The 20,000-nt window shown below is 47.0% G+C and overlaps 1 protein-coding gene across 1 annotated transcript in view; it reads left to right on the top strand.

Annotated features, from left to right (window-relative positions):
• The window catches only part of kaznb (kazrin, periplakin interacting protein b), a 143,427-nt gene extending 131,982 nt beyond the window's left edge, over positions 1-11,445 (top strand). Inside the window, exons 11-15 of the mRNA XM_063216697.1 lie at positions 8,075-8,235; positions 9,043-9,164; positions 9,505-9,736; positions 9,940-10,041; positions 11,434-11,445. Of these exons, the coding sequence (XP_063072767.1) occupies positions 8,075-8,235; positions 9,043-9,164; positions 9,505-9,736; positions 9,940-10,041; positions 11,434-11,445 (629 nt within the window). The remainder of the gene's footprint in view (positions 1-8,074; positions 8,236-9,042; positions 9,165-9,504; positions 9,737-9,939; positions 10,042-11,433) is intronic.
• The last annotated feature ends 8,555 nt before the right edge of the window (positions 11,446-20,000 follow it).

Raw genomic sequence — 20,000 nt, 5'->3', positions numbered from 1 at the left:
GTGTGTGTGTGTGTGTGTCTGTGTGTGTGTGTGTGCGAGTATGTGTGTGCATGCGCGTGTGTTTGTGAGACATATCAGGCCTATATAGTACATGGATATCCTTCTGGATATTACATGGGCGATTATGATGGACAATTGAAAGGGCCGAATGCGTGTGACTGAGTCTGCGCGCGTGCGTGCGTGCGTGCGCGCGTGCGTGCGTGCGTGCGTGCGTGCGTGCGTGCGTGCGTGTGTGCGTGTGTGCGTTTGCGTGGGCCTATGCATGGATATCCTCCTCTATATTGCATAGAAGAGGATGGAACTAATGGACAATTGAAAGGGCCCAGTGTGTGTGTGACTGACTGTGCGTGTGTGACTGAGTGACTGTGCGTGTGCGTGTGCGTGTGCGTGCGTGTGTGTGTGTATATCAACACCTGTACATGTCTGTATATAAAGATAAAGATAGGATAATGCGCAACCTGCTGTCTTATTGCCCTGTACATAGCCGACCGCAGAAGCTTGCACTGTACTGTTGTGTAAAGGATATATTTATATATGTATGCATATGTACATAGACCCTCATGCATATTATACATATATAAGGGAACGTGTGAATGTCTGAGCTTATGCAGTATGTGATGATGATGATCAGCTGTTTCATACTGCTTCTCTGCTCTACATGTATGCTGGGTTGCGTTTCTCGAAAGCGTAGTTGTTAGTCAGTTAGCAACTTGGGCGGTTGCCAATGGGAAATTGAATTGCAACCAACAAGGTAGCTAACGTAGCTAGCAACTATGGTTTCGAGAAATGCACCCCTATATGTATACTAAGTGATGAACCTGGTTTAGTTAACCTACAGGAAGTGGTAAACCTGCTAATAGATATACCTGCAGGCATCATTTGTTCAGACAATGAGGATTCTGGGCTCTTGTATTAGATGATGAACTGCTACCAAAAGGTTAACGTAAACTGGTTTACTACTGGGTGGGGGGGGGGGGGGGTGTTGTGTATATTTGTAAATAGGGTACTAACGCATCACCTGGAGGGGGGGTATGTAGCTTGCAAATGACGTTGGTTGGGGAGGGGGTTAGTTCCCCTCATCAATCACCTGGGAGTACTCTGCACAAAGGGTTGCCAAACATCCCTTGAAATACGGAATCGTAAATGTTCCTGTATTCCGTAGTGTCCTGTATATTTTCACAGCGATTTGGCAACCCTACCTGCACGTGTCCTTTTTGTTTCTTTGATTTGTTATGTTTGGGGTTTGTTTGGGGCGGGGTGGTTCTTGAGGTACACTGCAGAGGGGAGGGGGCAGGGGTGTTAGGCTCACTGTAGAGAATGAAGTTGAAGGTTTCAAACTGTAAACCTCAGAGAAGCAGAGCACACTAGCTAGCTACCACTCATTTTATGAAGAGAATGAGGCCCCTGCAGCACTGCCCTACAAAGGCAAAGCAACTACAGTTACTACATATTTGTTAAAATTGAGTTTAGACTGAAAATTGTCTTCATTACACCGCCTGTATCTTGTGACAAAGCCTTAAGGTCCAAATTTGTCCCACTTTAGAGATAATGCTATGTAAAATATGCCGAACTACAACATCCAACCTAATACCAAGGATTTGAAAGCATTTTGTCAGTTTCAATGTTGGCATATGTACTGCGCTTTGCCTTTGAGGGGCAGAGTAGTCTACTATCAGATTTACGGTCCTGGAGACTTACAGGAAACACACTTTACCCCAATTTTAAATCTCCCTCTGCTCTCTCTATCGTTCTCTTTTATTTTATTGTGTGTGTGTGTGTGTGTGTGTGTGTGTGTGTGTGTGTGTGTGTGTGTGTGTGTGTGTGTGTGTGTGTGTGTGTGTGTGTGTGTGTGTGTGTGTGTGTGTGTGTGTGTGTCTGCTTCTGCATATTATTTGGTGTCATTACGTTGGTGCCTGTGGAGTGTTTTTGGTTGCAGCCAGTTTCGCTCCATTCTCCCATCGCACACGGGCGCACACACACACACACGCACACACACACACACACGCACATGCAAAAAGTCAATCACAGCACACAACAATACAGATGGTGCAAGAGATAGAGAGGAGGGGAACATAGAGAAAGAAAATAAAAGCAAAAGAAAGGAGATGAGGAGATGCTTACTTAAAGCTTAAAAGCACAGCCACACACACACACACACACACACACACACACACACACACACACACACACACACACACACACACACACACACAAAATCATGCACAGACACACAAAACCACACACGCTCAATTACACACACACACACACACACACACACACACACACACACACACACACACACACACACACACACACACACGGCCACTGCAGCTTTGCTACTGAATGTCTGTGTTAAATGTTTAATGTTTAATTTCATTCTCATTACTTGCCATTGCTCTACCTTGTCCTCCGCTGAAACCTCTTTACCCCCCTCTTCCTCCTGTGACACCCCCCTCGATAACTCCTCCTTACCCCATGTGCTCTCCTCAACCCCCCCTCCACAAATCACACACACACACACAGGTGTAGTGTTGTATGAAAGACTTAAGCACCCACTTTCAACACACACACTCGCGCACACACACACACACCACACACTTTATTTACTGACACTGAAGTAAGCTGCTGCAGATTTAAGTAACAAATAAACACAAACAAACAAACAAACAAAGACGCCGTGTCCTCTGAGAGAAAAGATGCTATTTAAAAACAATGGAAATAAAGAAATAAAGAAATGAATAAATAAAGGTCTTATTTTAAAATAAAAGCAAAGCCCCGGTTTTCCATGTGTCTTCTTTACCCTGTCTGTCTGTGTGCTCCCTCATAATGTGTCCCCCCTAACCCTAACCCGCCTGTCTTTGGTTCCTGGACCCATCCGTGACCTCCACTTCCATGTGTCCTAACAGGTGATCAGTCCACATTCTCGCACACACGCGCACACACACACACACACACTCACACACACACACACACACACACACACACACACACACACACACACACACACACACACACACACACACACACACACACGCACACACACACACACACACACACCAGTGTGGCACCATGCAAACGCGTTTGCATTTCACACTAGTGCATTCCAAGTGCAACGACTTTGCATATTAAGTCGTGCTCTACAATGGCATACAAAAGCATTGTCACGCGGCTTGCACAGTTTTCCCTCCGTCCTTGCAAATTTCTGCTGCCTACGGCGAATTTCAGTTGCTAAACGCAAGCATTTTCTGCTGTGCCCTGACCAAAAACCACCCCTAATTCTAAGCAACATTTCTGCCGCTTCACCTTTTGCCAGCAACAGCAAAACAAATGGCGAAATTGTGCCCTGACCAAAGCCACCCCTAACCTTAATTTGTTACAGGGTATTGCGGAGCAAGAGGTAACATGCAAAGGCATGGGCGTTTTTAGATAGGGGCCAGGGTGGGCCTGGGCCCCTGTAGAATTGGTCCTGGCCCCCCCGAGGGCCCCTGCGCCAGCCAATGATATATATATATACATTTTAAAGTCTAACCGCTGGTGCGAAGAGCGGAACAGGTTTGCAACGTGCATTGACGGATTCCAAGCACAACACACACAGGAAGGGACTATGAGGGTCAGTTGTCCCAGGCACAGGCACAGAGGGGGTTAAGAATTAGGTCCTAGGTGGGCCCCTCCCAGGCCCCTGTGGTAATTTTGGGCTAGAAATGCCACTGCAGCAAAGCCGTGATGCACAAACATGATAGAACAGGGATGTCAAACTCAGGCCCGGGGGCCAAATGTGGCCCACGCAGCCATTTTAGTCAGCCCGCACGATCATTTCAAATGTGTATTATAATTGGCCCAGATGCACCATTCATGCGGAACAAGACTTGAAGATGAAATTTGGTGTGTCACAGGATGTGCAGACACATTTGAACTACCATATACCATGGGAAAGAGTGTGTGTGAAATTTAACAATGCGTATGAAGTGCATGTATGCACACACTGTTTTAGTCATTTTTTTAAAATAAATTTCATTTTGGCCCTCAGTCAGTTTGAGTTTGACACCCCTGATTGCAATGTATGATAACGAGAATTCTGAATTATGTGTAAGCTGCTGGACAACTGAATTTCCTTAAGGATAAATAAGAAAACTACTCTACTGCACTCTACTCTACGCTAACCCACGCACACACGCACACACACACACACACACTCACACACACACACACACCTGTATGCACGCGTACACATACACACAGTGCAGACACACTCTCAAAACACTCACACTTTATCTCACCCTCTATCGAAACACGTGCAAGCTTATTCACAGCTTACCAAAATTGAAAGCGAACACATACGTACGTATACAGTCTGCCAGGTTGTCAGGACATGCACAACAATACTCCACACACACACACACACACACACACACACACACACACACACACACACACACACACACACACACACACACACACACACACACACACACACAAACACACATACACACAGTGCGAGGTTGTCAGAACATGCACATCAACAATACTCCTTACACACATGCTCTCCCACACACACACACCGCATCCCTGTGTGTGCACAGAAACCAACCCTGGATACGGTTGTGTATTCTGGTGTTCCTGTGTGTGTCCTCCACAGTGTCTGTGCGTGCGTGCGTGCATGTGTGTGTGTGTGAGTGAGAGAGAGAGAGAGAGAAATAGAATGTGTGTGTGTCTACGTGTATGCCCAGTGGGTGTCCTTCTCATATGAAAAGGTTCATTAATTTGTTTCTGTGATTCAGAATGTCCCCTTTGAATACACACACACACACACACACACACACACACACACACACACACACACACACACACACACACACACACACACACACACACACACACACACACACACTCACACAATTAGAGAATCCCCTGGGTCTTTCCATCTCTGCTGGGTCACACAGTCACACGCGCGCGCACACACACACACACACACACACACACACACACACACACACACACACACACACACACACACACACACACACACACACACACACACACACACACACACACACACACACACACACACACACACACACACACACACACACACACACACACACAGAGAGTAGCTCAAGGTCCCAGTGATAAGTGTGAATCATTACTGTAATTTCACAACTAATTAGAGTCACAGTGGGAGAGCTATACAACGATGGAGAGAAAAACTTAAGAGATAGAGATAGAGAGACCAAGGAAGAGAGGGAGAGAAAAGAAGGAAGATAGAGAAAGAGAGGGAGGGCTGGAGAAGTGGAGTAGGGAAAGAAAAGAAGAACAACAGAAACAGACAGATGAAAGGGGAAAATGATGACAGTACTGTATACTGTATACTAACTTAGGATAGTATATAGTATACTTGTATATGACATAGTAGTGTATACTAACTATATACTTATTTGACATACTACCGTAACTATATACAAATAAGTAGGCCTACTGTATCATTGGGGGAAATAGGTGAAAAAAACTGAACAGAAGTATGGCCATGAGAGGAAGGAAGGAAGAAGGAAGGAGGGTAGAGAATGTAAGGATGACAGGGAGGCGAGTGGATGGAAGGAATGAACGTAGAGAATGGAAGGATGGTAAAGAAGGTAGAGAGGATGGAGAGATGTAAAGGAAGTGAGAGGATGGAGGGATGGAGGGGCATACAGAGGTAGAGTCTGCAATCTGATGCTATAACCTCATCATGGGATGTGTGTGCGTGTGTGTGTGTGTGTGCGTGTGTGCGTGCGTGCGTGCGTGCGTGTGTGTGTGCGCGCGTGCGCGTGCATGCGTGTGCATGTATTCAGGGCCACTGACACCTTTGGGTGGGCCCAGGACAAAGTCATCTGAAAGAGCCCCCCACCCAATTCATACAATGTAATGAGAACCCAATTCTGGTCCCCCTCTGTCCCTGTGCCTGGGACAACTGTTCCCTTTGTCCCCCCATGTCAGCTTCCTTGCATGCATTTACACAGTTATCACATGATGCCGTCCCAGAGATATGGGAGATGTGCAGATGTGAGTGTATTCTGCCCTCTGCTGGTGACTGTATTGAATAGCACCAAAGCGTGAAACTATTTATCAAGCCCTGTAAATATCTATCACTTTACTGAAAATATCTATCTATTATTTTACCTCCTGAATCACACAAGAACCCTCCCTGTAAATATGTACTGTAAATATCTTTTGAGTCCTGTAAATATTGGAGCCGTGTAAATATATTTTGAATCTTGTAAATATCCATGGATATCTATCTTCAAATATATATCTTCAAACCTTGTAAATGTCTATCAAACCTTGTAAATATCTAAAGAATCCGTTAGGGAGCCCTCAGGGGTTGTTGGGAATAAGGTGCTCAGTTGGGTGGTTAGTCAGCAAATGGGAGGGCATTAGTCTATTTCATTGTTTAACCCTATTCTACGTTATGACTACATTACGCTTTTTTGGCCAAATGCCAAAAAAGCCCAGTCTGGATAGGGTTAATAGGCCTACTAAGGGGGGCATTGGGAGGCTTGATGAGATCAAGGGGCCGTTTGTTCAAAAAAGGTTGAGGGGTGTGGTACCTATGTCTCAAGGGCCCTTGAAACTGTCTTATCCAGCCCCCGATATCATTTCAAATGTTATGCAGCTTCACATGAAATATAACGTATTTTGTAAAGGAATCTTAGAAATTACATGTGCAATACAATCAAGTTATATTTCAGGGGACCTAGAGAAGATGGGGTCTGTTGTGGATGTGGCTGCCTTCAATGTAGGCCTAAAGTCCAGGGGGAAATCCTGGTTTGTGTTCATAGTCCGGCTGTAAGAGGACTTTTACGCCCCTTGGAGGAAATTGAAGTGGCCCCACAAATGAAAAAGGTTCCCCACTCCTGATCTTTCAGGTCCTGTAAATACATACCGAGCTTTGCACCTGTGAACCGAACCCTGTAAATCACAATGTGAGTCTGTCACACTGCCACACTCTTCCTCTCGGACCTAGACCTGGGAATGTTCAACTGACCAGAAATGGGTGCACACATTGGGAGCAGATGGTGTGTGTGTGTGTGTGTGTGTGTGTGTGTGTGTGTGTGTGTGTGTGTGTGTGTGTGTGTGTGTGTGTGTGTGTGTGTGTGTGTGTGTGTGTGTGTGTGTGTGTGTGTGTGTGTGTGTGTGTGTGTCATCATTAGTAAGTCAAAAACAATATTGAGTGACGCAGGGAAATTTGAATATGACAAGTAATATTACGATTATTGATATGTTAGTAATGTGGCATATAAAAAATATAGGCTACTTTTTTTATAATGCTAGAAGAATTAAAATAAGGGATGTGTATGGCTTTCTTTTTATATGTTATAGGTTTATTGTAATTATATAATACATAATATTGTTATATATTTACATTTTATACATTATATGTAATGCTACACTCTATTGCTACATCCTCAATGTTCTGTCGCAGGCAACGAGCATGTGTAGCCACGCCCCCTGCTGGTCACATGATTCGTCAGCTGACTGACACAGCCTCCATGCTTTTCTTTACCAAACGCGCTCACACACACACACTCCACACACGCACACACATACACACATGCGCACACACACACACACACACACACACACACACACACACACACACACACACAGACACACACACACACACACACACACACACACACACGCACACACACACACACACACACACACACACACTAATACTGCATAGAATACTGTTAACACACATTCTTCCTTCCTCCTCTGCTTTTCTCCTCTCATCCACTTCATCCAATCATTTTCATCCTCCTCTTTCTTTTCTGTCTTTCTTTTTCCCTTTCCCCCCTCCTCTCCTCTCCTCCTCTCCATATCCATCCTCCTTTCTTTTCTCCTCTCCTCTCCTCTCCTGTACCCTCCTCTCCTCTCCTGTCCTCTCCTCTCCCCTTCTCTCCTCTCCTCTAATGCCCTATTCTCCTCTCCTCTCCTCTTCCCCTCTCCTCCTCTCCTCTCCTTTTCTCCACTTTTCTCCACTCTTCTCTCCTCTTCTCTCCTCTCCTCTTCTCTTCTCTCCTCTCCTCTCCTCTAGACTCTGACTCTGCAGTACTGGATGTTGTCCACCAGATGGCGGTGCTGCGTAGTGTGCCCATGTCCCAGTGGCGGGCGGCTGCAGTTCTCACCTGGATGGAGGTTGCCATGGCCATGCCCATGTACACACGCACCTGCCAGGAGAACGTCAAGAGCGGGAAGGTCAGTCTGTGTGTGTGTGTGTGTGTGTGTGTGTGTGTGTGTGTGTGTGTGTGTGTGGGTCCCTGAAATGGAACCAGTCTGTCCCTGTCAATGTGACCAAGAGCTTGTGGATCAGGTTTAAAGACAAAGTATAGGAACACACACCCCTGATTGTGTGTAACTACAACCATGCAGGAGTTGTGTAATGGTAAGTGTGTGTTATATTCAACCATGCAGGAGTTGTGTAATGGTAAGTGTGTGTTATATTCAACCATGCAGGAGTTGTGTAATGGTAAGTGTGTGTTATATTCAACCATGCAGGAGTTGTGTAATGGTAAGTGTGTGTTATATTCAACCATGCAGGAGTTGTGTAATGGTAAGTGTGTGTTATATTCAACCATGCAGGAGTTGTGTAATGGTAAGTGTGTGTTATATTCAACCATGCAGGAGTTGTGTAATGGTAAGTGTGTGTTATATTCAACCATGCAGGAGTTGTGTAATGGTAAGTGTGTGTTACATTCAGGGCTCTAAATTCACACCCTGCCGTGGCCAACCGGTAGGGCACTCGCTTGCCATGCGGCTGACCCGGGTTCGATTTCCGTCCCGGGTCCTTTGCCGACCCCTCCCCATCTCTCTTCCAATTCGCTACCTGTCCACCTCTCACACTGTCCTTTCAAACAAAGTTGAAAAAGACAAAAAAAAATCTTTTAAAAAATAAAGAAATAATAATAATAAAAAAAATCACACCCACCAACTAGCCACATGCTGTTGAAAATTCAGTTCGGTTGGTAGAAAACACCAACTTAAGAGCCACTGTGTGTATAACAGGTGCTGCTTGGTCTGTTTGATGGCGATCTCCAAGAGGGTTTGGGCATCAGCAATGAACTGCACCGCCGGAAGATACGACTGGCCATAGAAGACCACAGACATGCAGAGAACAGCGGACAGGGGTACACACACACACACACACACACGCACACGCACACGCACACGCACACGCACGCGCACGCACACACACACACACACACACACACACACACACACACACACACACACACACACACACACACACAGACATAGACACACACAGACACACACACACACACACAGACACGCACGCACGCACGCACACACACACACAGACACACACACACACACACACACACACACACACACACACACAGACACACACACAGACACACACGCGCGCACGCACACACACACACACACACACACACACACACGCACACATTCTAACCTGACCATGTGTGTGTGTGTGTGTATCCACAGGTTGTCTAAAGCAGGTGAGCTTGACCACGTGTGGGTGTGCGAGGTGTGGCTGGTGGACGTGGGTCTTCCACAGTACAGCGCCCCCTTTAGGGCTCATCTGGTAGACGGTCGCCTGCTCAACTCGCTCAGCAGGAGAGACCTGCAGGAGATACTGGGGGTGACAGACACGCACCATCAGAACAGCATACTGTATGGAGTGCAGATGCTACAGGCTGTTCATTATGACAGAGAGGTATGTAGACACACACACACACACACACACACACACACACACACACACACACACACACACACACACACACACACACACACACACACACACACACACACACACACACACATGTATGCACGTATGCATGCACATTTCTCTGCACATCTCAGGCTCACACCTGCCATTACAGCTCTGTGTATGTGTGTGTGTGTGTGTGTTGTCAGGCTCTGCAGGCACGCCGTACGAAGTGTGAGGAGGTGTGTGTGGACCCTCTCATCTGGACCAACCAGCGTGTCGCCAAGTGGATCAGAGACATAGACCTCAAGGTGACAAGCACACACACACCCTTATGCACAGGTGGTATATGTCTATTGTCTAGCCTGGCTCTCGCGCAGACCCTTAGTGCTTCATGCATCTTCGTTACACTTCGTGAGCTCGCATGAATATCCATCTGCGTGAGAACCAGGTTAGTATATGTCAGGAGTTATGCAGCACTAAACTGATCTGACAGAAATCCGTGTAATGGGTCTAACCCAGCGTAGTACTGCATAGTCCATCCTGCTCGGGGCTGCGAACCTGCCACCACGCCAATGGGAGTCATAGCACGATACCGCTATACTAAACTCCGATAGCCCAACGATACTATATGAAGCTTCGGGAGGGAGATTTACAACTTCCACGCCAAACACTGCTGGTTGGGCTCTGTTACACTCACCCCCCTAAACCTCATTCCCATCCGGGTCACAGCATCAGCGTAACCATGGTGTTCGGCACAGTTCGTCTCCCTTAGGGCCGCGAACTTGCCACCTCCTAGTCGACACACCAGTTTGGAATGGGGGGCACAGCATGATACCACTGAGCTAAAGGGCCCGTCCGATAGCCCAACGCTACCGATACTGTATGAGGCTTCTGGACGGAGGTTTACCCACGTTCCACACCACACTCTGCTAGTTGGGCTCCGTTACATGGGCACGGACCCTTGGGACATGAAATCTGTGGAAGTTTCACGGAAGAAAAAGTTGTTTTGAGAAAAAAAATATGTTGGAACATACAATAAGACTGTGGGAACATATAGCTGTGAGAAAGCATTTTAGTGGGAATCATCACGGAAAGCATATCTGTCCTCACAGAATATTGGTAACATTTGTGAAACTGTCAGATTTTTCGGCACAGTGGTCTGTGTCCGTGTCTGTGATCAGGTTGGCATAACTCCACCAATAGGCTGTGCAAAAATGTTTGATTTCGGTTGTCATGGATTTCTGTAAGATCATGTTGCAGCATAAGTAACGTTCTAGCGCTGTTAACTGGCACACATCTGTGTGTGTGTGTGTGTGTGTGTGTGTGTGTGTGTGTGTGTGTGTGTGTGTGTGTGTGTGTGTGTGTGTGTGTGTGTGTGTGTGTGTGTGTGTGTGTGTGTGTGTGTGTGTGTGTGTGTGTGTGTGTGTGTGTGTGTGTGTGTGTGTGTGTGCGTGCGTGCTGCCAGCTGTTCCACATGTCAGGTGCAGTGGGGTCATCTGTCTGGGGATGTGCCAGACAAAGCATCAAAGTTTCAAATAATCAGCACCGTTTGTTCCTGTGTGTGTCTGTTTTGTGTATGCGTGTGTGTGCATGCATGCATGCGCGCGTGTGTGTATGTGAGAGAGGGGGATGTTATGTCTTGTCAGTGTGTTTGTGTTGTCTGTGTTCCCCTGTCTGTGCCTGTGTGTTGTGACTGACAGGGTGACCTTTGAATAGGGGACAACTGAATCCTCTCACACACTAAAAAGCAAATATTGACCATACACTTTAACTTCTCTAATGTGTTTGTGTGTGTGTGTGTGTGTGTGTGCGTGTGCGCGTGCGTGCGTGTGTGCATGTGTGTGTCTGTGTGTGTGTGTGTGGGCGCGCGCGCGCGTGCGTGCGTGCGTGCGTGCGTGCGTGCGTGCGTGTGTGTGTGTATAGGAGTTTGCAGGTTTCCTGAGTAAGAGTGGAGTTCATGGTGCGTTGCTGGTGTTGGACTCGTCCTTCAGTGCTGAGACTCTGGCCAGTATACTGGGGATCCCCACTCACAGGAGCATGCTGCAGCGCCACCTAGAGGTGGAAATGAGTACACTCCTCACACCCGTCAGGTAAAGGCACACAGGCATCAAGGCGAAAGGCGTGGTACCTCCATTGGAAAGACCATTTACTGGTTATTTTGGAGTACATTAATTATTCAATTGTTTGTTTCGTTTTGCTATACTTTTTCTTCCAAATTGCGCAGCACCCAGTTTGAAAACCACTGGCCTAGGCACCACATTGACTAGAGCCTACCCTGCTCTGCCCAGTCTCTGTCTTTGATTAAAAATATTTACAAAAACTTTACCAGACTTTACTAGACACAATAAATGTAGGCTACCTATCTGGAAGGAAGTGTGAACATGTGGCTTTCAATACAAAGCACAGAAAGAAATATGCAAATCTCAATAAATTTGAACATAAGCAATTTTACAACAAAGAAATGTTTTAAAAAGCACATAAAAGAGCAAAAATATCTGAGACAAAGGGTTCATCCAATTTTGTAAAAGCAAATGTAAAATATTCCTAACCAACAGCTTTTCACTGTTTTCTTTTTTAATCCCTTCTTCGTCTGTAGCGATTGAACAGGTGGAAGAGGGAAACCTGTTAAGTCAAAGTCCCTTCCCACAAGTCCCTTCACTTGGCGGCCATTTTTTTTATTGTGTGTGTGTGTTGAGATCAGACACTTACCATTTCCCAATGTCAAGTGTATAAGCCTTGGCCGTGTGTGAAACGCCCAGTGATTGGATACTCTGCAGAGTTCAACAAACAGTATCCAATCACTGGGCGTGACTACGAAGGCTGACACACTTCGAAGGGCGCACACTAGATATTGGGAAATGGCCAATGCCTTCAGCCTCCTCTACGTCATCGTAGACATAATCTCCAATATCCTGCATTTCCATCTCCTGACCACCAGAGGTCAGCACACCTCTGCTCCTCAACTTGAGCCAGATCACTGCAGCCACCAGCCCCAGCAGCACACAGCCCAGCAGTGACCCGTACACCCTGTAGAACCCAGAGTCCACACCAAACGGATCCCTGTACACAAGGTGGATTTCCCTCTCAGCGCAAACATCACGGAGCTTCCTGCTATACCTCCACATGTAGAACCCGCTGTCCTCTGTTGTGAGGTTGGAGATGAGCAGAGAGTAGTTAGAGCGCTCCACAGTCACTCTACCCCTCAGATCCTCAGGCACGAGCAGAGATCTATTCCTAGAGTCCACAATCAAAACCTGTGATTGGAGATCCTTCTGACGGTACCAATGGAAACGAGAATCTCGAACAACGAAAGAGTGATTGTCTGCAGCAACATCCAAGCGGACGCTATCACCGTGAGAAAACATCATAAGCAAGGGGGAAACTGTTGTGCAGAAAAATAGATCAAAAGCCTTCCTTCTATTATGTCCTTTACATCTATATTCTCCACGGTGTTGTTGTGACATAGAGGGAATGATGAGGGAGTAGTCTCCAGTCTGGCTGCCGTTCAGCATATACATCACTTCCTGTTGGAGGGTCTGATTGTCGCTGAGCCTGATGTAACCAATGGGAGTGGACCAGTTCACTTGGCCAGGCACCTCCCCTCTGAACACGCATGGCAGAGTCAGATTCTTGTTTTCACGACCAAAGACATACTTGGGGAGTATCCGCAAGGCCCTCCCAATCACAGTGTGGCAGTGACTTTTTTTCCGGAAAGTGCAATAAAACTTATACGGTTCAATTTCGTTGAACTCCGAGTACCTGACCAGAGAGGCGTTGAGATCCGCCTGCAGTCGGCCCCTCAGATCCTCCTGGAGTGGCTCCGGTGACAAGTCGGTGTCCAGGGCTAAAACGGGATCCCCGCGACCACGATCCTTATACACCAGTATACTGCTCCCCTTCCCTAGAGCGGAGTCAGCCCTACACAGCACGCCGCTGCCTTCGTATACAAAGAGCGTTTTTTTGTAGTCGTAGGCCTATTTCTCACAGACAGTGAGGAGGAAGCTGCGGTTATCTGTGATGTCTCCTCCTCTCCACTCCTCATACCTGTAGTCTCCACTCTGGCCCACAGTAAGGTTCTCCATCCTCATACGATTCTCCTTGTCACGGCATCGAACGTCGTAGCCTTGCAGTAGCATCTCTGGTCGGGAGCAGTTGGCCACAAGCAGAGCTCCATCCGGTGAGACCCTGTAGAGTAGGGTGGAGTCGTAGTCAACCTTACCAGGGATAAGGTAGTAACTCATTCCTTTTCCGCTAAACATAAGTTTAGGATCTGGACTGAGGTGGGCTTCAGAGAGGAAACAAAGTATGACAAAGGCCCGCGTGCACATGGCCTTTATTCAGAATTCAGTGTCGTTTGGTCTTTGTGTGTCGCTCTACTGCTCCAAGACTGACTGACGGGCCTCTGCTACACTCACTACACTATATCTCTGTAACGGAACTGATATGTGTGTGTGTGTGTGTGTGTGTGTGTGTGTGTGTGTGTGTGTGTGTGTGTGTGTGTGTGTGTGTGTGTGTGTGTGTGTGTGTGTGTGTGTGTGTGTGTGTGTATTTGTGTGTGATCTGTGCATGCATTCCCCCGCCCACACACCAATGCGACAACACACACACACACACACACACACACACACACACACACACACACACATAAACACACACACATAAACACACACACATAAACACACACACACGCGCGCGCACACCGCACACACACACACACCACTCCCAAGGCCTAAATACACCTATGCTATAAAGGTGCAATAAAATATGAATTCAAAACTAATTAAACTAATAATAATTTAGAAAACAAGAAACAGGGCTTGTGGTCTCTTTTATCAGCTTGGTGGTGTGAAATGTTTTACATATTTTTCCAAGTAAGCATCTCTCTCTCCATCAACAGTGACCACAGTTTAACACCTCCACCTCTCCTCTTCACCACAAACATCCCCTCTCTTCTCCTCTCCTCTCCTCCTCCTCTCCTCTTCACCACAAACATCCTCTTCTCTCCTCTCCTCTCCTCTTCTCTCCTCTCCTCCTCCTCTCCTCTTCACCACAAACTTCTACCTGCTCTCATCACCATGGCAACAACATGACTCACAACGGCCTCTACATGCAAGTCTTTGCTGCCTCCTCAGCAAAACACACGCATACACACGCATGAACGCATGCACGTCTAACCTAGCAGAGTAAGGCAGGGAATGTTAGTAAACCTCCCTCCCGAAGCCTCATACAGTTTCGGTATCAGACTGGTCCTTTAGTTCAGCGGTGTTGTCAGAGATTCTTTAAGTATATAGAGATATGCCAACATAAAAGGTTGCTATGGGCACCTAACGTGACCCGGTTCCGGTCTGCCTAACGGGGCGTGTCATAATGCTCCTAGCATTGAATAGAGCAGTCCTTAGGTCTGCCTAGGTCTGCCTAAAAGGGAGATTTCCCCCCCTCCCCCTTGCAATAATAGAACCCGGAAACAATGGGCCAACAGAACCTCTCTCTCTCTACTCTCTCTGGTATTGTGCTGTGTCTCCCATGTCCAAACTGATGCGTTGACCAGGAGGCGGCGGGTTCAAGCCCCGAGTGTGCAGGAACACCTCATTTACACACACTCAGACATGCACACACAGAAACAGAGACACAAAGACACACAGAGATCATGGAGGAGGATGGGTGAGAGCATTTGGTAAATTACTACCCCACCAACCTTGGGAGTCCAACCGGCAACCATTGGGCTAGTCTGACGCCCTAACAGCTTACCCAGTTCTACCCAATGAGAGTGGAGTAAATTGTGTAACAGCTATATGCGATATCATGGCAGTGTTGTACTTACGTACACCATTAATTTACTTTTACTCTTGACAACTCTGTCTCTCTCGGTTTTTCTCTCACTGTCTCTCTCTCTCTCTCTCTCTCTCTCTCTCTCTCTCTCTCTCTCTCTCTCTCTCTCTCTCTCTCTCTCGGTTTATCTCTCTCTCTCTCTCTCTCTCTCTCTCTCTCTCTCTCTCTCTCTCTCTCTCTCTTTCTCTCTCTATCGCTCTCTCTGTTCCTCCACTACAGGACTAAACATCAACAGCAGCAGCAGGAGGAGAAGGAACCAACTCCCCAACACTCTCCTGCTGCCCTGCTACGCTTCAAGGTAACACACACACACACACACACACACACGCATGCACGCACGCATGCACGCACACACACATGCACACACACACACACACACACACACACACACACACACACACACACACACACATACACACACACACACACACACACACACACACACACACACACACACACACACACACACACTCATACACATACACGCACACACATACACTCTCTTCTGCTGCCCTGCTACGTTTTAAGGTAATACATACACACACACACACACACACACACACACACACACACACACACACACACACACACACACACACACACACACACACACACACACACACACACACACACACACAAACACACTCCCTTGTAGCCCTGCTACACTTCAAGGTTGGACTCACACAAACACACACACACGCACACACGCACACACACACACACACACACACTCCCTTTCAACCCTGCTTCCCTTCAAGGTTGAAGACACACAGACACACTCTCTCTCTCTCTATCTCTCTCTATATATATTCATGCCCTGGTAGTGGAGGATGAAAACAAGGATTCCTTCAAGGTTGGAAACGCACACGAAAGAGACATTGCGATAGTGCCCAAATCATCTTCTTTTTTACATTTGTGATCCAGAGCGTTATGCTCTACTGCAGTGTTTCCCAACCAGGGGTACGTGTACCACTAGGGGTACGCGAGCACACTACAGGGGGTACGTGGGGAAAGTGTAATGTAATGATAACAAATGTATGGAACACACTGGGATAGAGAAAGAGATACAGAAGTATGAGTGAGGGGGTACTTATGACATGACAAAAAGGCTTAGGGGGTACGCAAGACAAAAAAGGTTGGGAAACACTGCTCTACTGTAGTACAGCTTGGTACAACAGCCTCTCTGTCAAAGATAAAGCAAAACTCCAACGCCAAATTAAAATATGCTTTAAGATCATTGGGCTGCCCATAGCAAAACATATTCCAGGAAGTTCATAACAAAAGTATGCTCCGCCTGGCCACATGCATACCGACATCACACACACTCTTTACCAAGAATACCAGCCATTACCCTTACTGTAAGTAGGCCTTTCAGAGTTCCCCGCTTCAACCGGAACAGACTTAAACATGCCTTCAGACATCAATCAGTTATTTTTCTAAATCAGTCGTAAGACTGCGTAGTGTCATCACTCCACATTGGTATTATCTTCAAGTTATGTGGGCTGTATGTAATGTATGTATGCATATAATGTCTGTATATAGACATGTGTCCTCTGTTTTTGTCAGCTGTGCAATAGTCTTGTGATGTGATGTTATGTCCTATCTTAAACGAGTCTTGCTCAGGGATGCAAAATGAAGTGTAAACTGACAATAAAGTATAATTGTATTGTATCATGCTCAAACACACTGGTCACACACACACACATCTCCAGTCTACCCATGCCTGTTTTATTCACTATAGTCTCTGTGTGTAGATGTATATGTATCTATGTACCGTGTGTGTGTGTGTGTGTGTGTGTGTGTGTGTGTGTGTGTGTGTGTGTGTGTGTGTGTGTGTGTGTGTGTGTGTGTGTGTGTGTGTGTGTGTGTGTGTGTGCATGCTCACGCGAGCCTGTCAGTGCATGTTTGCGTGTGTGCGAGTTTTCATCTCAATTAGAGATGCACCAGATCCGGTCCTGGTATCGGATCCGGCAGGATAATAGGTTTTTTCACAGGATCCGGGTCCGGCAGGATCTTAAGCAGTGCATCTGGTGTCCGGCATGTTACCTAAAAATCATGGTCGGGTGCATCTCTAGCAAAGATGTCAGTCAGTTTTTCACAACCCCAATCACTGCATGGAGTGAAAGCCCTTTGGAAGCGGCCGTTGCAGGCAGTGTGGCAATAAGCCAATGAGTCTAAAAGCTAGTTTGAGCCAACATAATAAAAAGTGCGAGTGCCCACGTGTGCGAGTAGACTATATGTTTCAACCCTTTTGTAGGATCCGGTATCCGGTTCCGGATCCGGCAGGATCTTAAGCAGTGGATCCGGTATCCGGCAGGATCCTAAAACTCAGGTTCCGGTGCATCTCTAATCTCGATGACTCGTCCATCTTTCTCTTCCTACGTTTCCCAGAGCTCCTTGCGGTTCAACCCCAGAGTTCCTAGTGGGCGGGACATGAGTGTGAATGGCAGCTGTGGGGGCCAATCCGGAGGCGAGATGAAGACTCCTCCTCGGACCAATGGAAGCCCCCTACACACACACAACAGCCCGTTACACACACATACACATGCACACACACACTCCAGCCCCTCTCTCACACACAACAGTCCGATAAACACCCATACACTCACACACTCTAGCCCATTACACACTCATACACACACACACGGCAGCCCTCTACACACACACGCACACGGCAGCCCCCTACACACACACAACAGTCCCCTTCACAACTACTCTGCTGGCATTGAGATCACCAACGTCTAACACTCTCTCTCCTACACACTCACACACTCTCTTACTCTCTCTTACACACACACACACACACACACACACACACACACACACACACACACACACACACCACACACACCACACACACACACACACTCTCTCTCTCTCTCTCTCTCTCCTCTCTCTCTCTCTCTCTCTCTCTCTCTCTCTCTCTCTCTCTCTCTCTCTCTCTCTCTCTCACACACACACACACACACACAAACACACTCACACACACACACATTCACACACACACAATGGTCGGAGCAGCTGTTGTAGCATAAAAATCATACACACACACACACACACACACACACACACACACACACACACACACACACACACACACACACACACGCACACGCACACGCACACGCACACACACCCCAGCCCAGTGCAGGACAACACTGGCAAAGAAAAAACCTCAGACCCTCATACACCGACACACACACGTACATCCACAAACACACACACGCATGTGCACGCACACACACACGCTCACACACACATATACACACACACACACACACACACACACACACACACACACACACACACACACACACACACACACACACACACACACACACACACACACACACACACACACACACACACACACACACACACACACCATCTGCCAATGGCATTGTAAATATACCATGCATTCCATTTCACCTGTTTCTTGAACGTTAAATCTCTCTTTTTCTCTCTCTTGTTCTCTCTCTCTCTCTCTCTCTCTCTCTCTCTCTCTCTGTCTCTCTATCTCTCTCTCTCTCACACACACACACACACACACACACACACACACACACACACACACACACACACACACACACACACACACACACACACACACACACACACATAAACACACACACACACACACACTTCTCGTCATGTCTGTAGCTGCATGCTAACTCCTGTGGGAATGTAGATTCCTCAAGTCACAGGAGACTCCATTAATCTCTCCCTTTGAACACACACACACACACACACACACACACACACACACACACACACACATGCATGCACGTGCAACCCCATATGCACACTCACTCACTCACACACATTGTAAATGGAATAGACACATACACACACTTCTTTTTGTAAGAGAACTGGACAGACCCCCGTCTGTGATGTCATTCACACACTTCCTTATCCACCAGATAAAAGCCGCCATCTTAACCACCTTGTGAATGTCGATGACAATTACATGGGAATTAACACATTAATTACTAACACCCCCCCCCACACACACACACACACACACACACACACAATCACATCACACCAAACAGTTTCTTTTTTAAATAAATCTGTAAGCTTTGTTTATTTTTGTGTTGTAAAAGTTTACTTGTTATGATGGGAGATGAAAGGGAACCTGCAGCCTGCCCCAGTGGCCATGAGGGGTATTGCACCTTCAGACTGTTCAATGGAGACTGACTACAGCAGTGGCCTCTAATTATTTTATCCCATGTATGTTGTGTAAATGAAGTTGGGGCCAAACAAATCGCCTGGCCGTATGGCCACAGATAGCATACATAGCACACATGTTTTACCATTCTATTCCAGCCTTGGACCTCGGGCCAAATGTTTGCCATGCCCGGGCCGGGTCTGGCCAGCGGGCCGCTATTTGGAAACCACTGAACGTCTCAGTCACAGAGTTCTATAAAGTAGATGTAGA

The sequence above is a fragment of the Engraulis encrasicolus genome, chromosome 14, assembly GCF_034702125.1.
Source record: "Engraulis encrasicolus isolate BLACKSEA-1 chromosome 14, IST_EnEncr_1.0, whole genome shotgun sequence".
Classification (NCBI taxonomy): Eukaryota; Metazoa; Chordata; class Actinopteri; order Clupeiformes; family Engraulidae; genus Engraulis; species Engraulis encrasicolus.
Note: the sequence above shows the minus strand (reverse complement) of the source record. Positions and strands in the feature narration are given on the sequence as shown.